This window comes from Lithobates pipiens, unplaced genomic scaffold, assembly GCF_037356315.1.
Source record: "Lithobates pipiens isolate NorthernLeopardFrog02 unplaced genomic scaffold, aLitPip1_a1.2 Scaffold_27, whole genome shotgun sequence".
Taxonomy (NCBI): Eukaryota; Metazoa; Chordata; class Amphibia; order Anura; family Ranidae; genus Lithobates; species Lithobates pipiens.
Window position 1 is genome coordinate 88,813,197 of NW_027507788.1, and position 25,272 is coordinate 88,838,468.

The 25,272-nt window shown below is 42.3% G+C and overlaps 1 protein-coding gene across 1 annotated transcript in view; it reads left to right on the forward strand.

Moving 5' to 3' along the window:
- The window catches only part of LOC143933975 (paired box protein Pax-6-like), a 118,861-nt gene that overhangs the window by 60,007 nt on the left and 33,582 nt on the right, over positions 1–25,272 (forward strand). Inside the window, exon 5 of the mRNA XM_077457192.1 lies at positions 21,171–21,321. Within this exon, the coding sequence (XP_077313318.1) occupies positions 21,171–21,321 (151 nt within the window). The remainder of the gene's footprint in view (positions 1–21,170; positions 21,322–25,272) is intronic.

Consider the following 25,272-nt stretch of genomic DNA (forward strand, 5'->3'; position numbering starts at 1 on the left):
TCTCCATAGTGTCCCGTGCTAAGCCGTGGGTCGCCAGGGGTGTTCCCAACTGCGGGGCAGGCAGGGAAGCCTGAGAGGTCTCCGAGTCAAGATCCGGCGATGAGCAGGTGGCCCGGTCAGCGTCCGCGTGGGCCTGCTCCGCCGCCATATTGGGGCCTGTGGAGCGGTGCTGGGAGGAATGAAAAAGTCTCCCAATATCACCCGAAAGCGATGCGGGAGTCGGCGGTCGAGTAGCTCTGCTGAGTTTCTGTAAGGACTTCTTCTTTGAGGTGGGCATAGTGCAATTTAGCTGCAGTAGTATCCGTTGAGGTGAGAGACGGCCGGGAGCTCAGGCAATGCACGTCTCTACCCTTCCATGCCCAGGCCACGCCCCCCCCCCCAGGTGGTTGTGTTTACTAAAACTCAGCAACTACAGTTTTTGTAGCTGCTGACTTTTAATAAACAAACAAATGACTGGAATTCCACTTTAATAAGTGCTGCAGCGCGTATTTATAAGTCCACCTGACTTACATGTTTTCTCTTAGTCCTCTGAAAACTCTAAAGCCCCATACACACTATCAGATTATCTGCTGACTTTTTCCTTCAGATTTACCAAAACCATATAATATGAGGTCAAACCCTAGGAGTTTCAATGTGTATGCAATCAGGCAGGCCCTTCTACTACATGGTTTTGGTAAATCTGAAGGAAAAACTCAGCAGATAATCTGATAGTGTGTATGGGGCTTAACAAATACCTGTTGATCCTGCCAGTGGCGTCTACCTAAAGCACATGGTGTGGCAACAATGCATCAGTGCTCCTGAGTTCAGAGCATAGTTACCATCCTCATGTAGGCTGCCCCTTCCTGCTCTACACTGGGATCAAAAAATGTTGCAGAGGGCGTCACTGTCAGCATTGTCACTGCTGATTCATAGGCCTGTAGTTTGTCAATCAGCACCACCTAGTTCTGCCAACTGCTTTCTGCAGAGGACGGGAGTGGGGGGAAAACACTGGAACTAGCATCTATTATAGACCCTATTCCAAAGCAGTGAGGAGTCAGAAGTTCAGCTCACACTGTGCAATCTGGCAGCTCTCAATGGAGCTTCCAGAGAGCTTCTGAAGTATGAAAAAAAATTGCTTTAATGTGAGTTAAGAAAATATTAAAGGTTAATAAAACAGTAAAAATAATTGTCTGGAGCTGGGCTTGTATTGATTATCTGAAAAAAAAAACCCTGTTGTTTACAGAGCTTATTAGCTTACGCTGAGATTTATATGTTACAATGTGGATGGCAGGGTGTTCACTTCCTCTTTCATGCAGACTGCATATTCCTCTTGTGTCATTTTATGTTCCCACCATCAGACTGACAGTAGGAGTTAGCTAATCAGATGACAGAATAACAGAGCAAACGCAGGTGCTAGTGGGAATGTAATAGTTTTCATCTATGGTTAGAGGTTGGATTACTTTAAAGTTGCTCATGGGCCAGCTTAATCAAATATTTCTCCATGTGATGTACAGTATGTGGATTTTATGTTCTAAGGGGTGCAGGGGTGTCCAAACTTTTTTCAAAGAGGGCCATATTTGATGAAGTGAACATGCTTGAGGGCCGATCATTTTGCCTGACATTCTTTAAACCATTAAAATTTGGTCTAAGTGTGTTCGTTCAAGCTCTAATACACTGCTGTTAGGTGTGACCTCAACAAGTCACCTATTTGTCAGGTTATGTTACCGTTTCCCAATTGTTAGTTAGAGTTCTTATCCAAGCAAAGAGACACAGAGGTATTATTCAGTATTTCTGCTCAGAAGTCCGTCGTTAACTCTGACTGTCTCTGACTTTCTCTGGCTCTGAGGCTTCTTTATTACATCTTTTATAGACAGAAAAGGGCAAACATCAGCAAATGTAAAAAAAACAACATTTTCAAAGTAAAGACAATTCTCCGGGTGTTATCAGCTGATAAGACAATCTTCTGGGCGTAGACTGCTTTTTAGGGCTGATGCGGCCTCTTCTTGATGAGTACGTGACAATAGATGACGAATCCTTATTTTACAGAGAAGGATAGAAAAATACAAGTATTTAGTAAGACATAAGGTCAACCATTTTGTATACCTTAATCCTTACATTTCCCCCTTTGACATCACCCCTCCCTCTTGCCCTGGGTCCACCTGAACAAGTTCTAGTCGGCCTATATCCAGAGTACTCTCCCTGACCGCGAGTTGTCAGAGGGGTATACACCCATCCCCCTGGACAGTACCAACATCTAAAATTCAGGAAGAGTGGCTTTTCTGACAGATGGGTGATGTCAAGGATCTAAATCTACCTATCTTCACAAAAGTTCCATCTTTTCCGCATCATTTACCTTGGCTTTCTTGCAAAAGCACATGAGCAGTTTAAAGCATGCATAAAAGAAAAATACGAATAAGAGCACCACTATAATCGTCATTGCTGCCTTCTTAACCCAAGAGAATAACCCTGAGAAACTAAAAGTTCCACCAAACGGATCCCAGTCGCGACCAATATTTCGGGCCTTCTCTTGTAAATTCTTTACTTCCGTACGGTGTTGTGCAATGATGTCATAATAGTCAGGTACCTCAATGCTGGTGTTATGTATCCAAGTACAGCACTCATAGTCCTCAGTAGTTTCACAGAGTCCTGTCAGTGCTGCACTCATACTTTCAATTGCTAATTCATGTAATTCTAATTGTTGTCTGATGGCTCTGGTCTCCAGATTTAACTTAGTAATGTCATCAGAGTTTTTCTCCAAAACATCATTAATAATTCCTGTATAGTTATTTAGTCGTTTCATTAAGTCTATACCCCATCCTGTCCAGGACGGGAACCAAGCCCATGCCATGTCCTTCTTCAGGAATATTTCTCTTTTACTACGATACCTGAGGGGATATCTAGGATGCATGCTAGCTTCTAATAGGTGATCACCTCGTTCATCACCTACTACTCCCATTACTGGTACTAAACTTGCGAGGTAGCACCATCCCTGAGCTCTTCTAGGTATCCAAGTATAACATTTATCCTCACAACAGATATATATATTATTTCCCAGTGCTACTGATCTTGAACTGATATCATTTCTATAACGAGAGGTGTATCCATAGAGGGATAAGTTGGATACTAACCACCTAACATTATTATCCACAATGTTAGTGAGGAAGTCAGATAATGTCTGGTGTGTGCTGGAATTACTGGGATAGAAGCTTCCATTTAATACGACAATGGACAAATTAAACTTGCTGTCTTGGCATTCTCCATTTCCTCCCGTTGTGTTCCCTAAGTTGAAACACCAATCAGGGGAAAAGGCGAGACCATTTGACTTAAACATTACTGTCTCACTGGTATTTGTTTTAATTATGTTAATGCTACTGTTAGCAAGATCAGTATAGTTTATAGGAACTGCCATCAGTGGTATACTTGCTGTGCTGGGGTGTAATTTGCTACAAATCCAACATTTCTCATATCCTGACTTCTGGGCATAAGCATATTTAAACTTCAGTAATAACATTTTTTTAGAAAATCCTTCATCCTTGTGTATTTTATTCTGTGAGGTAACCAAACTATTAGCCAGAATTACTGAAACAATAAAAAGATACATGTTGTCATTTGCCAACTGGCTCCTTTTTACAATGAGAAGCGTGGATCCAGGTAGGTTTCCCTTCCAATTTCACTGAGGTTGCTGTAATCAATAGCACCTGGAAAGGACCTTCAAACCTTGGTTCCAGTGTCTTTCTGGTATGTTTCTTTACATACACATAGTCTCCTGGTTGTAGATCGTGTGTACCTGTGACAGAATTAGGGTCTGGAAGAGAAGAATACACACTCTTGTGGATTTTAGTCAGACGCTGTTGCAACTGTATTACATACGTAGTTAAACTATCACATTGTAATTGCATACTTTGAGGAAAATATAAACCTAATCTAGGTGCACTTCCAAACAGTATTTCATATGGGGATAACCCTGTTTTTCCTGTTGGGGTGTACCTAATAGAGAACAAAGCTAAGGGTAGGCACTCAGGCCATGGTTTATTTAACTCTTGCATAGCTTTTTGTATTTTCAGCTTGATTGTACCATTTACTCTTTCTACTGATCCTGAACTCTGTGGGTGGTAAGGAGTATGAAAACTTTGTTGAACCCCTAACATTGCCATCACATTTTGCATTATTTCTCCCGTGAAATGTGTCCCCCTATCTGATTCTATTGTTTCTGGGAGACCAAACCTAGGTATCAGCTCAGTAATCAGTTTCTTGGCGGTGGCTTTTGCCGTAGCTGATTTCACAAGATAACTTTCGGGCCAGCCTGAAAATAGGCAGATGCACACGAGAACAAATTCAAAGGGGCCGCTCTTAGGCATTTGTATGTAGTCAATCTGCAGTCTCTGAAAGGGATATTGGGCCCGGACCTGATGTTTACGTGGGGTTTTCACTCTCTGTCCTGGGTTATTAATCAGACAGATTTGGCATGCAGCACAGTAGTTCCTTGCAGTACTACTGAATCCAGGGGCTAGCCATCCTTGGCTTACAATCCTATACATAGAATTGGAGCTGACATGAGTGGGTAAGTGGACAGCCGCTGCCATTGCTGGGTATAGAGAAGCAGGTAGGCATATTCTGCCTCCTTCCCTCCATGTATTGTCAAGGCCTGGTGCTGCTCCCTCCTTAACCCAACGGTCCTTCTCAATAGCCCCTGCTTGTTCCTGTAGTTCCATTAGCTGCTGCCATGTGGTTTTGGGCATACTCACCTGTACCGTGGCTAAGGTCTCAGGGCTTACTTCCCCTAGAGCTGCCTTCTTTGCAGTTAAATCTGCAAATGCGTTTCCTTTTGCCTCAGTTGTTTTTGCGCTCGTGTGTGCCGCTATCTTCATGATGGCTACTCTTATAACCTTTTGAAGATTGTTCAGGACTCTTTTGATTCCTTCACCATGTTTAACAGGTGTGCCTGCTGCTGTAAGGTAACCTCTAGCTTTCCATATGTGGCCATAATCATGTGCCACACCGTAGGCGTATGCGGAATCAGTGTAAATGTTCCCTTCTTGCCCCTCTAAGTGTTCTAGGGCTTTCTCTAGAGCGGTTAGTTCCGCTTCTTGTGCCGACATGTGTGCTGGTAGTGACTTTGCCTCAATTACCTGTGTGTCCGTTACCACAGCATAACCTGTGTGATATTTACCTTTGTCATCGGCAAATCTACTACCATCTATGTACAGTGTGTGTTCTGCATTTGTAATGGGTATGTCTGTGACATGTGGGAACCCCGTGGTTTCTTGTTCCATAAGTTGAAAACAATCGTGTTCATCAGATGTTATGTCATGAAATGAAAGTGTGTCAGAATCCTGAGTATCTTGTGCTGTGTCTACACCATTATCATCATTACTCCCCCCTGTCAAATCTGTCTGTAATGGTAAAAGCTGTGCTAAGTTAAAAGAAGTGCATCGCTGAAAGGTAACATTGGGGGGTAGGAGCAAAGTGCATTGTAGACGCAGCTGCCTTGCCATTGATATGTGTTTTGGTTGGACCTGTGATAAGATGGCGTGTATGTCATGTGTGGTATGTACCACTACAGGATTGTCTAAGACAATTTCTGAGGATTTGTCAATGATAATTGACACTGCTGCAACTGCTCGTACACAGGACGGTGATCCTCTAGAGACAGGATCGAGAGCCGCCGAGAAGTATGCTACCGGCCTTTGTTTGATGTGTTGTTGTGTCAACACCCCTGTTGCGTGTCCCGTGATTTCAGCAATGTACAAATGAAATGTTTTGGTATAATCAGGGATCCCGATCGCAGGTGCCGAAATTAGTAACCTTTTTAAGGTGCTAAAAGATTCATGACCTGCTTCTGTGAGTACATAGGGTACTATTTTCAAGCAATCATATAATGGCTGCATCAGAGAACTGGCATGTGGTATCCATTGTCTACAATATGACACCATTCCCAGAAACATACGAAGTTGCTTAAAATTGCGTGGGATATTCATTTGTCTTATGGCCTGGACTCGGTCTTCAGTGAGGTGTCGAGTACCCTGGGATATACAGTGGCCCAAAAAGACAACCTTTTTCTGACATACCTGTAACTTAGTTCTATTCACCTTGCACCCTTTTTCAGCCAGGAATTGTAACAATGATAGAGTGGCTTTTAAACAAGTATCGTTATCCGGACAACATAACAATAGGTCATCTACATATTGCAACAATACACAAGTGTCAGGCGGTAGCCATTCTCCCTATTTTTACTTTTTAAGGTTTAGTCAGTGGGGCATCGGACAAAAGACCGTCATAACCACTTATGAGTATGGTGTCACAGGACGTCATGTGTGGAGGGACTACTGAATCAGACAACAGACTGCGTGACGCTCCTGTGTCAACCAACCAAGGAATATGTTTACCTTCCACCTTCATCAACATGTGGAGCATTTTGTTCTCTGATTCAGCTAGGACTGGGGCAAGTCATGCGGTCGGATCGTCCCTATCATTGGTACGCCTCTGTCTGTAGTCCCTCGTGTCTCTGTCCGTGTTTCCTTCCTGTTCGTCTTTTATCCTTTTCCTACAGTCTCTTTTTATATGTCCCACCTTGTTGCAGTAATAACAGGTAAGAGGTTTACGGGAGGAATTCCCTCCTTCATTGACCCGGGCAACAGTGTTAACTCCCGGTGTCCTTCTGGGTTTCGTTTCTGCTAAATCAGCCTCTATGCCTTGTGCTTTCTGCAACAATGTTCCTCTGTCCCGTATGGCTCTCCATTCGGGAGTACATGCCTTCAGTTTGTCACCTATTTGGGGTACTAGTCCTTCCATAAACTGTCGATTGAAAGCCCTAATGGTGACGGGTAAGGCTAAATCTAGACCTTCGTCAGCCATCATGCTTTCCATGTTGAGGTAAAATTCTGTAACAGTCTGACCTGGGGCCTGTTTTATGGGCGCTGTCGAACCCCTTTCCTGCTGTTTCCCTTGGCAAAATTCTCGTAACTGAGCAATAAACAGGGGTCTAGAATCTATATGACGAGGATGTATTCCTGGTGGATCTGCCGCTGGATCCCCTTGTGGTCTATGTGGAGCAATTTCATTCATAAATTGATTAAACATCGTCAGTGTCATTTTATGTCTACATATATCTTCCCCATCTTGCCAAGTTGCTTCATGTGTGTCTAGTAATTGTGTCACGAATCTACAGAATGCGGCAGGTTTTGCTACGGGATCAGGAGCATTCTGTATTAATGCCATAAGAGTGTCAGCCGACCAAGGTGTCCATGTCCTCAGAACGACTTGTCGGGTCACTGTAGGTGGCTGTCCTGCTTGACCCGCATTTGGATTATTTACTTGTATTACCCTAGTCCGACTATGGACTGGAGCTACGGGCTCTGGTCTTTGAGCGCCGCAATGTACACATTCCTGTGCCCAGTCTGGGTTCTGGGTACCGCATACTCGGCATACCCATCCTCTTCCTCTTAAGGAAGGATAAAGTTTTGGTCTTTCATTACCTGGTGTGGTAGTGTTATAAGGAGGTGGAGTATCTCCCGTATTTACCCTATCGCCGGGAGCAGAAGGAAGACTTTTGTGTCGGACCTTCATATCCCATCCACCCTTTTCCTGACAATACTCCCATCCCTCCTCTTTAGCCCTGTTGGAAACCTTAATTAAACATTGTATTTGTGATACCCATCTGTTCTGCAATATCTCTCCCTGTCTGTCTTTCTTTATTTCTTCCCAACCTTCTACACTTAATCCATTTTCTCCATCCATCCCCAATTTCTTGAGAATCCTATTTGTGCCCTGTGCCTTATCCTTCCCATACAACATTGTAATTATGTCTTTAACAGCATAACATTTCTGAGATTCCTCCTGGGGTTTACCATGTGTCTGGCCCATTTTGACAGTCCTGCCTAGGTGGCGTTTGGATCACTTACTAAGTGTCTCGTTGCCTTCTCCTCCTAGGGTGCCAAAATACTAAAAACCTCTCCTGGATGAGATTTCTGAAATCGAATTACCTTATATGCTAGCCAACTGACAAATATTATGACCAGACTGACGGCTACAACATATACAAGCATTCCCTTTTGGTGGCCAAACACATATGACTAGGTCTCCGGGCTTTGTGGAGACCTTATTTCCGTCCCTTTACCATGGAATCTCTCAGCATTCGTTTCTTATTCCTGCTTTATTGAGGCAGTCAGGACTTATACTTTCAACCCGTTTTTAGGCTCATGAATCAAAAAGCGTATATCAAACTTAAGTGTCGGACCCCCAAAGTACTCTTACGAGTTAAGGGCGCATTCCGTTACCCATTGGGATGATATATGTTTCAATTCACACCATACAAACAGGGCTTATCTCATTCACAACAGACAGATGACAAGTAGACAGACAAGAAACAACGGTAACATAAGCCAAAATATTAAGTTCAAGACCCGCTTACTACAGAGGTTGGTGTTTACCTGAAGAACAATTCAGACAGATCAGGTGGGCACAAATCTAAGAAGCACAGAGTTTATAAGAAAATAAAGCTTTTCTTACCTGCGCAGGATTTGTCTGTGGTTCTTGATGTGCCCGACCATTTCGTTCCGTCCTTATGTTCGTTCGCCTCTTGTAGTTTCTTCAGCGAGTCCCTATTCGCGGCGCCAGAAATGTTAGGTGTGACCTCAACAAGTCACCTATTTGTCAGGTTATGTTACCGTTTCCCAATTGTTAGTTAGAGTTCTTATCCAAGCAAAGAGACACAGAGGTATTATTCAGTATTTCTGCTCAGAAGTCCGTCGTTAACTCTGACTGTCTCTGACTTTCTCTGGCTCTGAGGCTTCTTTATTACATCTTTTATAGACAGAAAAGGGCAAACATCAGCAAATGTAAAAAAAACAACATTTTCAAAGTAAAGACAATTCTCCGGGTGTTATCAGCTGATAAGACAATCTTCTGGGCGTAGACTGCTTTTTAGGGCTGATGACTTCTTGATGAGTACGTGACAATAGATGACGAATCCTTATTTTACAGAGAAGGATAGAAAAATACATGTATTTAGTATGACATACGGTCAGCCATTTTGTATACCTTAATCCTTACACTGCCCAACAAGACTTCTCTTGCCTTTGTGGCTGTGTGTGGTGAACAGATGAGCTTGGGCGTTTTATTTGGATATACTGTATTTATCTGCTTAAAACATGCACCTTAACTTTAAAAAGTAAAATTCAGGAAGAAATCTTACATTTTAAATAAAGAACTGTGAAGCAAAATAAGGGTCAGTGACCATCAATGTAGCCTAATCAGTGCCCATCTGCAGACTCACAAGTGCCATGAATGCAGCACCCACCATATTGCCATGAATGCAGCACCCACCGTATTGCCATGAATGCAGCACCCACCGTATTGCCATGGATGCAGCACCCACCGTATTGCCATGAATGCAGCACCCACCGTATTGCCATGAATGCAGCACCCACCGTATTGCCATGAATGCAGCACCCACCGTATTGCCATGAATGCAGCACCCACCGTATTGCCATGAATGCAGCACCCACCGTATTGCCATGAATGCAGCACCCACCGTATTGCCATGAATGCAGCACCCACTCCATTGCCATGAATGCAGCACCCACTCCATTACCATGAATGCAGCACCCACGTATTGCCATGAATGCAGAACCCACGTATTGCCATGAATGCAGCACCCACCGTATTGCCATGAATGCAGCACTCACCATATTGCCATGAATGCAGCACCCACCGTATTGCCATGAATGCAGCACCCACTCCATTGCGATGAATGCAGCAACCACTGTATTGCCATGAATGCAGCACCCATCGTATTGCCGTGAATGCAGCACCCACCGTATTGCCATGAATGCAGCACCCACCATATTGCCATGAATGCAGCACCCACCTTTTTACCATGAATGCAGCACCCACCTTATTGCCATGAATGCAGCACCCACTGTATTGCCATGAATGCAGATTCACCATTGCCGTCAGTGCAGCCTGATTCATGTCCATCTGCAGCCTTGAGGAGACAGGGAGGGGGCGGGACGAGTGCCAACAGACCAACAGGAGAAACTCCTGTTTTCTCAGCTGCCTCTTTAATTAAAAGCTCCGCCTGCTGTGATGGACAGAACAGTTGTCCTATGGCAGCGCAGGGGACGGGACTTCCTTTTACACAGGACGCCGTGTAAACAAGAAATACTCCTGTATGGCACTTGTCCCGTCCCCTCCAAGGCATTTATATCTTTTGTGGCCCCCGGCGCTCGGGGATTTGTTGGCGGCCACAAAAAATATATATGTCAAAATTAACACACAGTCCATCCGAAACCGGAAGGCAGGCCGGACTTGCCTGTTCTACAGGGACCATAGTTTGCAGAGATACAAAGTTTAGTGGTGGAGAGTGGCATCTGCAGGTCTAAAGCTCAACACAAACATAATTTGAACATGCAACCTCTTTTAGATCCACCAACAACTATGTGTTGCAAGGATCTACCTGATTGGATACAAATTGATTAGGTAATGTACTTCCTCATGGTGAATCTAAAGTTAATTCTACAAAGATTGGACAGGCAGATTGTAGGACGTATGGAGAGCTTGACATCCAGGCCCCCGGAGGTTGGGACCTAGTGACACTACTGTTTGAAAAGATAATATGATTTGATGTAAAGATTAAATCATTTTAACTTTGTAATGTTGTTGTTCCCTTTATATGAATGCGAGGGCCAAAAAACTTGAACCTTGAGACAGACAGCAAAGATTAGGACACCTAAACAAAGGCTTGCACTTGCATCCGATTCCTGTCCCTTGGGGGTTCACACTTCTTTTTAGCAATTCATAGTCAGGCCAAAGCAACGTCACAAAACACAGCTTGCTGAATCTACTTTGTTTAATGTTTTCAAGACACAACAGCATGTAAAAGTTCCTGTTTTGGCTGCAGTTTTCGCCAACCCAATAGCCTGACTAGGTGGGCCTAAAGCCCCATACACACTATCAGATTTTCTGATGATTTTTGTCTTCAGATTTATCAAAACCATGTAGTGCAAGGGCCTGCCTGATTGCATACACATTGAAACTCCTAAGGTTTGACATCATATTATATGGTTTTGGTAAATCTGAAGGAAAAAATCAGCAGAAAATTTGATAATGTGTATGGGGCTTAAGAGTGCAAATAGATAGGCCTTCTTCACTTAGCTGTATGTAGTCTTAAATCTTAAGCTTACAGCCAGTTTCCTTTAGAGACTTTACCAAAAATATGTAATGAAAAAGCCTAACACAGCAATCCTTTTAATTTGTTTCTGGTCAGTCAGATGGTATTTTGGAAGCCCTTTTGCTACAAAATCGCCTGACATTGCATGAAACAGTAATGTGATCAATCATATGTCTGGGAAGGTTCTTGTTTACTCAGGTCATGGTAATAGTAGTTAGTCACATTCAGCTGCACTTTTTCTGTAATGTTGTAGATGTTTTATAGTTTGTCCAAGTCACTTCTTGGGGTCTAATGAAAAATACTCCACAATATTGTACACAATAGCCTCTAGTAATAATCCCATGTAAAATGTGACAAGCTGATTGTACCCAAGTTGATTGATAGAATGATACAATCAGCCTGCCCATATATGGTTCAAATTTTAGCCGACCCCTGCTGACCTGGCCGAAATGCAAAAAACAGTCTATGGCCAGCTTAAGGCCCGGTTCACATCTATGCGTTTTTCAGTGCTTTTTCAGTTTTGCAGAAGTGCACTACAGTCCATTTAACATGGTTTCCTATGGGTCACATTCACATTTGTGCATTTTTTGTAAAGGGTCAGAGACTTTTTTACCACTGCAGGTTGCGTTTTCAGGTTCCATAGACTTAAATGGAAGTTCTTGTTGGTTTCTCCCGCAAGAAAACAATCCCCTTCCGAAAACGCAAAACAAGTCAAAAACACATTAAAAATTTATCAAAAACAATGCAAAACATATCCGGAAAATGTATCAACCGCAACCTGCATAGGTGTGAAAAGACAGGATGGGAGGTGTGAAAAATTTGGAACCATTCTGACCTAGTTACAGTACATAATCCCATCCATGGTGTCAGGAAGGTTTCATAAATGTTAATCCTTTGATTTACATGGTCGAATGTGTGAATTGTTATCAAAACTCCAGTTAGATATGTTAAAATGGCATTACAGTATCTGGAAGACAGATGGTATCAAAGGTCCCCACTCCTATTAAATTATGATTGTTTCAGCTTGACATAGTTGGCCTCTTACTACAACCCTCTCGCTGAGAGGCTGAGTCAGGTGCTGGTCCAGGCACGTGGGCAGATCCTGACTCCATTGTCACAATCTTTCCCGAGCCTGGACCAGCATGTGACATCAGCCGACAACAGGCTTCAGCTCACTGTCTGCTGAAAGCGGGTCACATGCGTGCAGAAAAAAACTGCACTTCTGTGATCCACAGGAGAAGTACAGACAAACGAGCTTTGGCTGTACTTCTCCTTTAAGAAATGTCATGAAGAAGATATGAAATGTTTTCAACATTATAGAGAAAGTCCAGTAAATGTGAGTAACTAGAACTAGGTAAAAGACATCATAGTTCTCAATAACATCTTGTGCATAGCTCCCAACTGTCCCTGGTGGGACATTTCCTTTTACGAAGCAAATTTTCCTGTCCTGCTTTCCACTGCTGATCTTCCTATGGAAATGCTAGTTGTCGGCTGTCATGATGAGTCTGTGATATCCGTCACTAACTTGGAACATAAATGCATCCATTGGCAGACTGAGTTACTGATCAGAAACATATATGCAGCAAATATAGTCAGAACCTCTTATCTGGATGCTTGCTTTAGGTCAGTGACCCAGAAAATGATAATATTAAAGGATCATTATGACGGGCAGGTAATTAGCAATACCAGAAAAAAGGCAGCAGTGGCAGCCTATGTACAGTATTTCTCTTAGGGCGGGTTTCTTTTAGATGATTTCACTGCGCCAGTGTCCACAATTATTTTACAATTAAAAGCTATACATTTTTCTTTTGGAATTTAAAAACTCTGTTGGCTTCTTGCAGCTTTCTGATGTGGGCTCAAAAATAGAAAATAGAAGGAAATGAAACAACAAACTTGAAACTCCCAATTACTTAGCAATGACAGCATGAATTAAAAAGCAACAGAGGGTATTTTATGATGCTATGACCTGGATCTGATCCATCTATATTTTAGACTGTATGCTCTTATGGGGCTCCTGACCCTCTTGTCTTGAATTGTATTGTAGCTGTACTGTCCTTCTTTATAGTGTAAAGAGATGCACACTGTTGGCACTATATAAATCCTGTTTAATAATAATGTGATCTATATATGCTTTTCATTTACCAATAAAAATTAAAAAGAGGAAGGATGTTTGTTACAACAGGAACCACTAGTTCCTTTTTAAAGCAGTTCCCAAGTTAAGGTCCAATAGTCTGCATTGAAATTAGGTACGGTAATTAATTTTGGCTAAGTAACCATGGCACTCAGTAGGCAATCATATTTCATTCTTTTATAGTAGTCAATACAGGAAAATATGAATATCTGATATGGATTACATACATTTTTTAATTCTGCCCTTCTGTACTGAAGGGAAACAATTCTATTTATTGTGGGTAAAATAAGTATTGAACATGTCACCATTTTTCTAGGTAAATTTATTTCTAAAGGTGCTATTGACATTAAATTTCCACCACATGTTGGTAAAAATCCATGCAATCCACTGCTGTCTCAGCTAATGAGGAGGGGAGTCCCGGGCTGTTGAGACACTCCTACAACATCGTTGGATCTAGATGGGGCTCAGGTAAGTATTAGGGGGGCTGCTGCACACAGAAGGCTTTTTATATTATTGCATAGAATACATTAAGATAAAAAAAACCTTCAGCCTTTAAAATCACTTCAACCACCTCAATACAGGGCATTTCCTGCCCAGACCAATTTTCAGCTTTCGGCGCTCTTACAGTCTGAATGTCAATTACTCAGTCATGCAACACTGTACCCATATGAAACTTGCGTCCTTTTTTCACACAAATAGAGCTGTCAGTGGTATTTAATTATTAATGTGTTTTAAAAAATGTTGTGCTATAAATAAAAGAAAACGTAAAGTTTGTGAAAAAAAGGCCTTTTTCTTTGTTTCTGTCATAAAATGTTGGCCAAAATTTATACAGCTACATATCTTTGGTAAAAAGTAACCCAAATTAGTGGATATTATTTGGTCTTTGTGAAAGTTATAGAGTCTACATACTATGGTGCCACTCTCTGAAAATTGATCACATATGATCAGGCCTTCAGTACATCAGGTGAATCTCATTTCTTGAGACACTAACTAGTCAGGAAAGTACAAATACAAATACCCCCCCAAATTACTCCTTTTTAGAAAGTAGACATTTCAAGGTATTAAGTAAGTAGCATGGTGAGTTTTTTTAAGTTGTAATTTTTTCCCACAATTCTTTGCAAAATGAAGAATTTATTTATTTATGTATTTTTTACAAAATTGTCATATTATTTCTTACACACAGCATATGCATACAGCAAATTACACCCCAAAATACATTCTGCTACTCTTCCCGAGTATGTCGATACCACATGTGTGAGACTTTTACACAGCCTGGCCACATACAGAGACCTGTAGAGACCCCATTTTGGAAAGCAAACACCCCAACGTATATATATTCTATGAAGCTTGGGCTGCAAATAGGTACTCGGGTACTCAGATGGGCTGGTGACAGGTACTCGATTTCACTGATGGGCTGGTGACAGGTACTGGGGTACTCTGATGGGCTGGTGGCAGGTACTCGGGTACTCTGATGAGCTGGTGGCAGGTACTCGGGTAGTCTAACGGGCTAGTGACAGGTCCTCGGGTACCCCGATGGCCTGGTGACAGTTACTCAGGTACTCTGATGGTCTGGTGAAAGGTACTCCAGTACTCTGATGACCTGGTGACAGGTACTCGGGTACTCTGAAGGGTGGTGACAGGTACTCAGGTACTTGGTACTCATATGGACTGTGACAGGTACTCAGGTACTCATATGGACTGTGACAGGTACTCGGGTACTTATATGGACTGTGACAGGTACTCAGGTACCCTGATGGCCTGGTGACAGGTACTCGGGTACTCTGATGGCCTGGTGAAAGGTACTTGGGTACTCTGATGACCTGGTGACAGGTACTCGGGTACTCTGAAGGGCGGTGACAGGTGCTCAGGTACTCAGGTATTTGGTACTCATATGGACTGTGACAGGTACTCGGGTACTCATATGGACTGTGACAGGTACTCGGGTACTCATATGGACTGTGACAGGTACTCGGGTACTCATATGGACTGTGACAGGTACTCGGGTACTCATATGGACTGTGACAGGTACTCGGGTACTCATATGGACTGTGAAAGGTACTCAGGTACTTATATGGACTATGACAGGTACTCAGGTACTTGGGTACTCAGATGAACTGTGACAGGTACTCAGATGGACTTTGACAGGTAATCGAGTACTCTGATGGACTGTGACAGGTATTCGGGTACTCTGATGGTCTGTGACAGGTACTCGGGTACTCTGATGGACTGTGAAAGGTACTCGGGTACTCTGATGGACAGTGACAGGTACTTGAGTACTCTGATGGAGGACCAACATTGAAGTGGCTCCTTCAAGGAGCATAAATTACACATCTCATTTCATTCCCACCTATCACATTTTTGAAGGTCCTGGAGAACCAGGACAGTGGAATTTCCCACAAAATGACCCCATTTTTGGATAGCAAACACCTCAACGTATATTCTATGAGGCATGGGCTGCAAATAAGTACTTGGGTACTGGTAAATGGTTAGGAAAACAGTCTATATAAATTCTATGCCCCGTTGAGGCAGCTCAATGCTTGAGTCTCTGCATGGGTAGTTTTTGGAGTTAAGGGTTAAAGTGATTTGTAAACAATTTTTTTTTTTTTAAATAACAAACATATTATACTTACCTCCACTGTGCAGCTCATTTTGCACAGAGTGGCCCCAAACATCCTGTTCTGGGGTCCCTTGGCAGCTCTCGCGGCTCCTCCCTGCATCAGATAACTCCCTAGGAGAAGCATTCTCCCGAGGTGGTTACCTTGCGGGCATGCTCCTGAGTCCAGCATTTGCATCCACAGACACAAATGCAGGACTCTGCCCGCATCATTGGATTTGATTGACAGCAGTGGGAGCCAATGGCTGCGCTGCTATCAATCAAATCAAAAGCCAGGACTCCTTGGAGAGAGGGACAGCGTGACCCTGCCAAGGAGATGAAGGGGCTCAGGTAGGGGGCTGGTGACTTCCAGGTGTTTTTTCACCTTAACGCATAGGATGTATTAAGGTGAAAAAACATGAGAGTTTACAACCCCTTTAATGTTAAATAGATCTAAGGCCTATTTCACACAGCTTCAGCTTGTATAAGAGCAGTGTGAACAGCAAGCTTTGACAAAGCATCTGCAGAACTGTCAGAAAGCTTTGTTGAAGCTTTTAAAGTACCATTCAGCTCCAATGTTGAGCCCAGTGCTGCTTGCCACTTTAAACAAGCTGTTAGCAGGCTTAAGCACTTCTTGAAGCTTGTTGAAAACCCGCTGAAGCCTGCTAGCAGCTTGCTTAAAGTGGCAATCAGCACTCCTATGAGGATCTGTGTTCAACATTTACAAACTGGAGTTGAATGGTATTTTAAAAGCTTTAACAAAGCTTGCTGAAAGCTCCGCAAATGCTTTGTCAAACCTTGCTGTTCACACTGCTCTTATACAAGCTGAAGCCTGTGTGAAACAGGTGTAAACCTTTAAATAATTTTAGAATTTAATATATTGCAGCTTACCAGGTCTTTGGAAGCGATGGCTGCATTTGTTTTCTCACTTCAGACTATGTACATTTTGTGCCTGTACAGAAAAATACAGTGAACAAACAGAAGAAAACAGGCTGATAGCGTAATAATCATTAAAGGGTAACTCCACTTTCGTGGGGGAAAAAAAAAACAAATACAGAAAAATAATCTAGCATATAGAATTGCGACACTAATAATTTTGTAATTAAATGTTATTAAAAAATACCTTTCCTTTTTAACCTGCAGCCAATGTCACTTTCTAATAATACATTGCAATATGGCTACCTGGAGTTTTCTGTACACAGAATGTGCACTGACCTCTCCCCAGAAACATAATTTCCTGCTTGTGTGATTGGCTCACCAATTTTCCCAGAAGTCTGCCTAAGATACCAGTCAGATTTCAGGCATCCCTTGCAACAAAAATTTCATTTTTTAAGAGATACGTTCAATAAAAACACGTCTTGCCCTGTACAGTTCATTATGAAACCACACCCATTAGACTCACTTAAAACAGAAGCACAGACAAACACATATGGATTTCTTCAGAATAACAAAAGGTAGGAATCTGCAATAATGTTTGTTACAATCCTTGCAATATACATTGATTGCCCAGAGGAGAATGTTTTTTTTTCTCAACAAAAGTGGAGTTACGCTTTATTATATGATTTATTAAAAAACAATAACGTTGATGGACTCACAAATGTAGGGTGAATGACTGACATGGCTTCAAAGTCTAGAACAGCCGCTGTTCTCTCAGAAACTCCATACCCTGGTCAGGGGTATCAGCAGTGCTTGGGGGACATCTGGTGGAGAGACATACAAAGCGGTACCCGTTGAGCGTTACAGAAATCCGGTGTCCTCAATTTTGGGTGTTTACTAAACTGAAATCTCAAACACTTCTTTCATCCTTCTCAGCTAACTTCTGTCAACTACATAATGACTGCCTTCTAATAGAGTAGATGAGGAGAGGGATTCTTGAAGTCTAAAGCAGGAGAGCTACCTATGGTGCCAACTCTGCTCCTTTAGGCTGGATTCACACCTATGCAGTTTTAGTGCTTTTTGCATTTTGCAGATTTGCATTGCAGTCCATTTACCATGGTTTCCTGTGGAACACGTTCTGTAGAGCAAATCTGCAAAATGCAAAAAGCACAAAAAATGCATAGGTGTGAATGCAGCCTTAGAGATACAGTACAGTAAGGCCGCGTACACACGGGCGGACTGTTCGCCCAACTTTGTCCGCTGAACAGTGTTTGGGCGGACAGTCCGCTCGTGTGTGGGCTTTCAGCGGACAGTTTCAGTGGACAGTTGGACGGACAAGGTTTTTTCGGAAATTCCGAAAAACTGTCCGCTGAAACCTTGTTTGAGCGAACAGTCCGCCCGTGTGTAGGCTTGTTCGTCAAACAAAGTTGCGCGCATGCTCAGAAAGGATTTTCACGCCGAAAGCTATAATGCAGTGTATAGGACGTTGTATTTTTCGTCCCGTCGTACGTGCCGTTCACGTCATCGCGCACGGTTTCAGCAAACTGTTCGTTCGTCGTGTGTGGGCATGTCCGTCCATGCTAAGTTTGAGCGGACTGTTTGCCGAAACTGTTGGACGGACAAAGTTGGGCGAACAGTCCGCGCGTGTGTACGCGGCCTAAGAGAGTGTTGTCACCCTAGGGCAGGAGATGTGTTACTGGCTGGATCAGCAGTTAAAATTAAAGGAAAAAAGCTCAGAAAAAGAAACAAATGCAGCTACCACATAGAGGACCAGTAAGATACAATATATTACATTTTTGTTTTGGGTTTGAATACACACTAAGCGCTAGATCAAAAATTGTGGTTACTGTGAGATTAAGGGTTAAATTGGGGAGAGGGAGGTTGGTTAGGTATTAGTGGTTCAGTCTTATGCCTCGTACACACGATCGGACTTTCCAACAACAAAACCGTGGAATTTTGTCCGAAGGGTGTTGGCTCAAACTTGTCTTGCATACACACGGTTACATAAATGTTGGCCAACAATTACGAACGTAGTGTCGTACTAGATGTACTATGTGGTTTTTCAGGTCTTTAGCGCCACCCTTTGGGCTTCTTTTGCTAATTTTGTGTTAGTAGAAGTTTGGTGAGTGTTGATTCGCGCTTTTCTTTATGCATTTTTCAGTTCACGCTTTTCATTTCTTGCTTTTCAATACGTTTCTGAATAGTCGTTCTTCAACCAGACCCGTCGCAGAATCGGAGGAGATAACGTGTTATTTATTATTGGCCTTGGAGTTATTGCTTTGACATTTTTTGGTTGAATAATGATTTGATTTGGTATATTTTCTATATTTTTGAATGCATAGAATGCACTTTTTGGTTAAGTTCTATTGGCAGATAGCATGTCAAATTTTTTTATTTTTTTTAATGCACAATAAAAAAAATTGTGTAGAATAATACTTGGCTATGTGTTGTTTTTACTTCAAATGACATTTTGCGAGTAGCCAGTTACATTTTAAAAAATACAATGTAAAATTGACAAGGAACACCAACATAGTTGTATCTTTGATTATAAACTAAGGGGTAATGGTGTTGCGGTAACTTTCACAAGTAAAAAAATAAAAACATAATAATATTATTCTTGATATCACTAGAAAAAAAAGCCTTTAAAAATGTGTTTGCAATAACTCCATCAGTATCACCAGCAAAGCAGCTTCATTATTATCCCATTAAAGAGGAAGAGCATGTGCGCTGCATTTGGAGATTTCACGTCACGTCACCGATTTGCCACGTCACAAATGTTAATTCTCCATTACAAATGCTAGTTTACAAGACCGACCACTTCTGCTTCCGAGCATGCATGTTTGTACTTTGGGATTTTGTCCGACGGACTTGTGTACACACGATTGAAAAAAAAAATGGAACATACACACAGTCAGATTTTCCGCCAACGGCGTGACATCCAACATTTCCCATTGTAAAATCCGATCGTGTGTATGGGGCTTCAGTGTTAGGTTAAGGGTTCTCTTAAACCATATTTATAAGCAAGTCTTTTTTTTTACAATTGGATATAGAAGCAAGGTTATAACCACCATTTTCTCATTTATTTAAATTCCATTTTTGTCCTGTTATAGAGATTTCTACTTACTTCCTGTCCTGGAAACACAAGGGGAAGTGAGAGAAAACATCTTAGACAGCTTTTATTAATCAAGTGTGCATATTTAGAAGATTTCTTCTCTATTCCTATCCTAAATTTTAGATTTCTCATTATATTCTGTCCTGGTCAATTAGAGAGGGTGAACCTACTCAGCTGGAACACAGACTCCAAGGTAGATAAAAGGTTCAGGCCAGGGCATGGGGGGGGGGGGGGGGGAGCAGGTTATTTTCTACTTATGTTCTGTTCCACAAACCCTTGAGTCAGGGCTCACACTATAGTGAACATAGACATCGCATGTGATTTGCACCCGCACCCGCACTGCTGTGCTGATCACATGCGATGTCTGCGCAATGCCAGTTCAGTTGTATGGCTGAACTCGCATTGGATTCACACAAAAAAAGTGTATGGACTTTTTTTTTCCCACACTGCAATTGGATTGCATGGGTGTGAACAGTCATGCGATCCGATTCCTGTCCGAATCCACAGTTCGCACTGTGATCTGTAAAGCGATCTGGGGGTGTCATTAACATTGTATTGACACCCGCAGTGGTTCGCAGAGGGCAGAGTGAACTGCCGGTGGGAGAGATGCGATGCAGAAATTGGGGCTGGAATCGTGCTGGTTTCCACATCGCTATAGTGTGAAGCCAGGCTAAAGGAAAATACAAGACAAAGCATCACTTTTGTGGAACTAAAAACCACTGCACTTAAAGAACAATCATTTTGATTGTTATTTATGAGTTATGCTCCCCAGGGGATAAAGTATGTATAGTAATTTGTCCCATCTTCCTTGGTACTATCTAAGGCTAGCTGTGAGGTCAGAAAAGGCACTCCTTCTTACTTCACAGCTTTCGATACAACATATGTAGCAAGGAGATGGCTACTTTGACAGATAGCACTTTTCTCTGTCTCCAAGCACTTGTCCACTCGCTTGGAACAGAACAAATGAATACAATTGAAAGTGAGTTTTTTAAAAATGTTGCTATGAATTTCTGAACATCCGTGCACATGTTTGTGCCTAGTTGACTTCTTTTTCTGAGGAGCTAAATTTCAAATGAGGCTTTAATATCTAACACATCCTCAGCCTGGATGGCTAATGTTGCCATTGGCAAGTAAACAGTATGAAGAGACCAAAGACATTAAATATGACACTTCCAAGGTACACTAAAAATATTAATCAACAGAAGAACCAATTACATTGCCGACTTCTCTTACCCTAGTTCTTCATAGCATTATTTTTGTGATTTCAGTACAGTGTTTACAACCGTGTCACAGGACCTTTTTCTTTTAGGTTTGGTTCTCAAACCGGCGAGCCAAATGGAGACGGGAAGAAAAACTACGTAACCAGAGGCGCCAGGCAGGCAGCGCGTCCAGCCATCTTTCTATCAACAGCTCTTTCTCCAACAGTGTTTACCAGTCTATACCACCACCCAGCAGCTCAGGTAAGCACAGAGAGAAGGAGACAACATTACAGACAACAGTCACTAGTTATAAGATCTAAAAGAACCTGTACTTCAAGCACTCACACTGGATCTTAAATAAAACATACTGGCAGATCAAATTCTCACATTCTTTGTATCAGTATAATTGGTTGCTGTAGGCACAGCCTAGCTGAGATGACTCCAACATTGCAACTTGAGTGACTAGTTTTATATAAAATGTGTATCTTTATGCAGTAGATAATCTGGGTTCACTAGATATTTATATGTATTTTATAAAATAATTATGTACAATCAATTTTTTATGGGGCCAAAATGCTTTGTAACAATTGGGTTGATTTACTAAAGGCAAATCCACTTTGCACTACAAGTGCACAGCAAGTGCACTTGGACGTGCACTCGCTTTTGATCTGAGGGAAAGATCTGAAATGAGGGGAAGCTCTGCTGATTTTATCATCCAATCATGTACAAGCAAAAATAATTTTTTATTGTCCTTGCATGTCCCCCTTGAGTCTACAGCGACTGCACCACCAAGGGAATTTCCAGTGCAAAGTGGATTTGCCTTTAGTAAATAAACCCTTATATGTCCTTATATGTCCTAATTCTTGGTAAATTATGTACCCTTATACTGTATATACAAAACCTGTATTTGCAAAAATTCATATGTGTATCATCAATGTTATCAACCCCCCCCCCCCCCCCCCAATTATGTTTATAGCGAGATGAGTATCATGCAGTCAACCCTTGCAGAGCAGGCAATGGTCCAACTGCATGGACAACTTATTTTAGTTTTCCAGATTTGGGCTTTAGCTTGTTAGAGGTCCACGTATTTGTGCCATTTTTTATTACAGAACATGTATGTTGACATTGTGTTTCTACGATATAGCCCAAACTTTTTACCCATTTTCTTTTTATTATGCTTATTGAATAAATAAAAAGTTCTAGAGTCTACTTTTACAATGTGGCAATGCTTATGTAGCAAAAATACAGAGTAACAAAAAGAACTGGTATAAAAGTATTGTATTGTTAAGGGAAAAGATTAAAGAGTAGGTTCACCTTTTCACAAAAAAAAAAAAAAAAAGGTAAACTAATGCCGCATAACCTGGCCACCCCTCTGGACCCTGCTGCCCATAGTGCCTGAACATGTACTGCACTACACAGCCCTGAGTATCCATAATAATGCTTGCAAATGGTAAGCTCTCATTGGTCAGCGTGACCATACTGGTGGATGAGAAGAACTTCTTTCACCTGGAACAGCTTACCGGAAGACAAGTTTCTCATTGGTCAGCGTGTTTAAGTGGCTGCATTGGCCAATGTCACTCCAAGGCTATGTATTGCAGTGTGTTGTGTACAGAACGCTACTCCAGCAGCAGAGGGCTTAACAGCTGCTTTGTGCATTGGGGTATAGAGTGGTGGCCAGGATTTTAGGAGTTAGTTCACCTTTTTTATTTTTTTGTGGAAAAGAAGCACTTACCCTTTAAGGTGAAAAACACAGTCCAAGCAGTTGAAAAACCAAAGCAAAAATGAATTGACAAATATATTGAATCCAGGGGGGTCTTACATTTTCTCAAGCTCAATCAGAAAGTTGGCTTTCAGTTAATGTTAAAATAATTGTTAGTGATTTTCAAGATCTAGCTATTGATATTTTTGCCTGATGAGAACATTTAGAATATCAGAGTTTGAGAGTGTTTTGGTATTCTTTTTAGTGGTTCATTGGGAAGGGCTCTATGTAGATTTTTGGCAATATTAGGGTGGGTGATAGAGTAAATAAGAGTATATATCCTTTATTTTCTTACATCAGGGGACACAGAGCCATAGTAATTACTATGTGGGTTATATACCGGGCCGACAGGTGCTGGACACTGGCACGCCACTAAGGTGTGTACTCCCCTATATAACCCCTCCCATTACTGGGAGTCCTCATTTTTTTCACCAGTGTCTAAGGTGTTGGTCACGAGTAAAGATGTGCTGTGCTAAGCTCCACTGGTAGTAATCCTTGCTGAGGCCAGCCATGCTGACCGGATCTGTTCTGATGTCTTTTCCTGGGCTAAATGAATGGTACCCGGGCCTCATGTCTGAAGAAACGGGGTTTTGCTTGCGAACTCTTCTCTTTGAGAGCTGGGCCCTGGTATCCAGTACTTTTTGGTAGTGAGGCCATAACGTTTTTACTGGCAGGGTGCTGTCGCAGGTCCAGGATTGTGGGTAACCCGAGGTTCCCCGGTTCCTGAAGGTTTCCTAAAAGGTCTCGGAGCTTACCATGAAGGGTGAAGATTGGGTTTTTATCTCTGATAAAACCCTGCTGCAAGGTAAGGGAGATTTTCTCAGGAATTTCTCCTTCTATTTATAATGTTGTCATGCCTATGTGTTACCACTGGGGGCTGTATTGAGCACTCACCGTCCTGACACTGGAAACGGCAAGGAAGCCTTCACTCTCCTCTCCTCCAGCCGCAACAGATCCTCCGGTAAGCAGGAGAGGTCTGGTCTCCTCCTGTGCCCCCAAATATTTGTTGTTATTTGTGCCCCCAAAGCAATTGCCTTTTAAAAAAAAAAAGGTACAGACCATGGCCACATCAGTGGAGGATTTACCCCCTGCCATGCCTACAGGTCCACAGGACAGCACTCACACGGGAAAGCACTTTGCTTGGAAAGGAAAGGAGGGGGGCATAATTCACTGGGGGCGTGGCTATTGGCATCAGGCGCCAGCCACACACGGAGGAAGCTGGTCTCAGCACTGTGTATGCGAAAGCTGCTGCTGGCTGTGGAGGGACAGAGCAGGTGGATGTCTTGGTCAGGTTAGTGAACACAGGCTTACTCCTTTGGCACATTATACTTTACTGAAGCTAGGGTTAATAGCAACTAATGGCGCTGAACTATAGCCTAGCAATGTACATTCTTTTGCATAATGCCTGTTTTATGCTTCAGGCTATGAATGGTAATGGGACCATGAACTTCTCAAAAAGGTCATTTGTTTTGCACTGTAAACTAAATCCATTTCCAAAAGAATGTCATCCTCCTCTGCGAGGGATACGGCTAGTCAGATTGAGCCGTCAGGGGTAGAACACTTCAGTCCCTGTATATATCAATCATACAAACAGTTTTTTTTTTTCTATCATTTGAATATTTGAAAAGAAGATTAATGCTATGATGTCTCTCCATAGTAGGACTAAACATAGCAGATTCCCATCTAGTCCTCAGGGCCCTTTTGTTGAGGGGCAGGAGACTGGGGATCAGGTAGATCTTCCAAAATATTGGAAGATATTTATTTATCCTCTTCGGAAGATCCTAATATGGAAGGAGTAGCATCACAAGTCAGGTTGCTTGTGTACTCCTTTACCTAACCCTTTTGTTGCCTGCAGCACAGGCTCTTGGGGTATCTACCTCTAATTGGGTTCATTAGAACCTCCCCCACCTGGGGATGTTTTTTCCTATTCATGCATAGCTTAAAAAAAAAAAAAAAAGCTTATGTATTCTGAATGGGAGCATCCGGATAAACAATATTATCATCCCAAGAAATTTTCCACACTTTATCTATGAAAGAGGATTTCTATGAAGAAAATGGGGGGTTCCAGCAATTGATGCTGCAAACACCTCAGTGAGCAGAGTCTTACATTTCCGGTGGATAATGCACTGATGTTAAAGGATCCAGCAAATTAAGGTTGGAACTTCCAGTTCTTGCTGCAATTGGTGTATCTCAATCCATTAACCCTTTAACGTTCTGCTCCACCATTTTGGTGGAGCACATTTTGAGTCACGCTAACTCATTGAAAATGTGGACTTCAAAGGGGTAAGGAACAGTTTATGGAGATACCTAAAATTCTGCTTGATGAGCAGGCCCCGGCAATGGGCAATGGGCTGGTGGTGTATCTGACGCCTCATGTCTCATGGTAGATGCTATGAAAGACTCTATCGTTTAAGCCTTATGGCTTATGCTTGGACTAGTGCATTCTTGCAGAG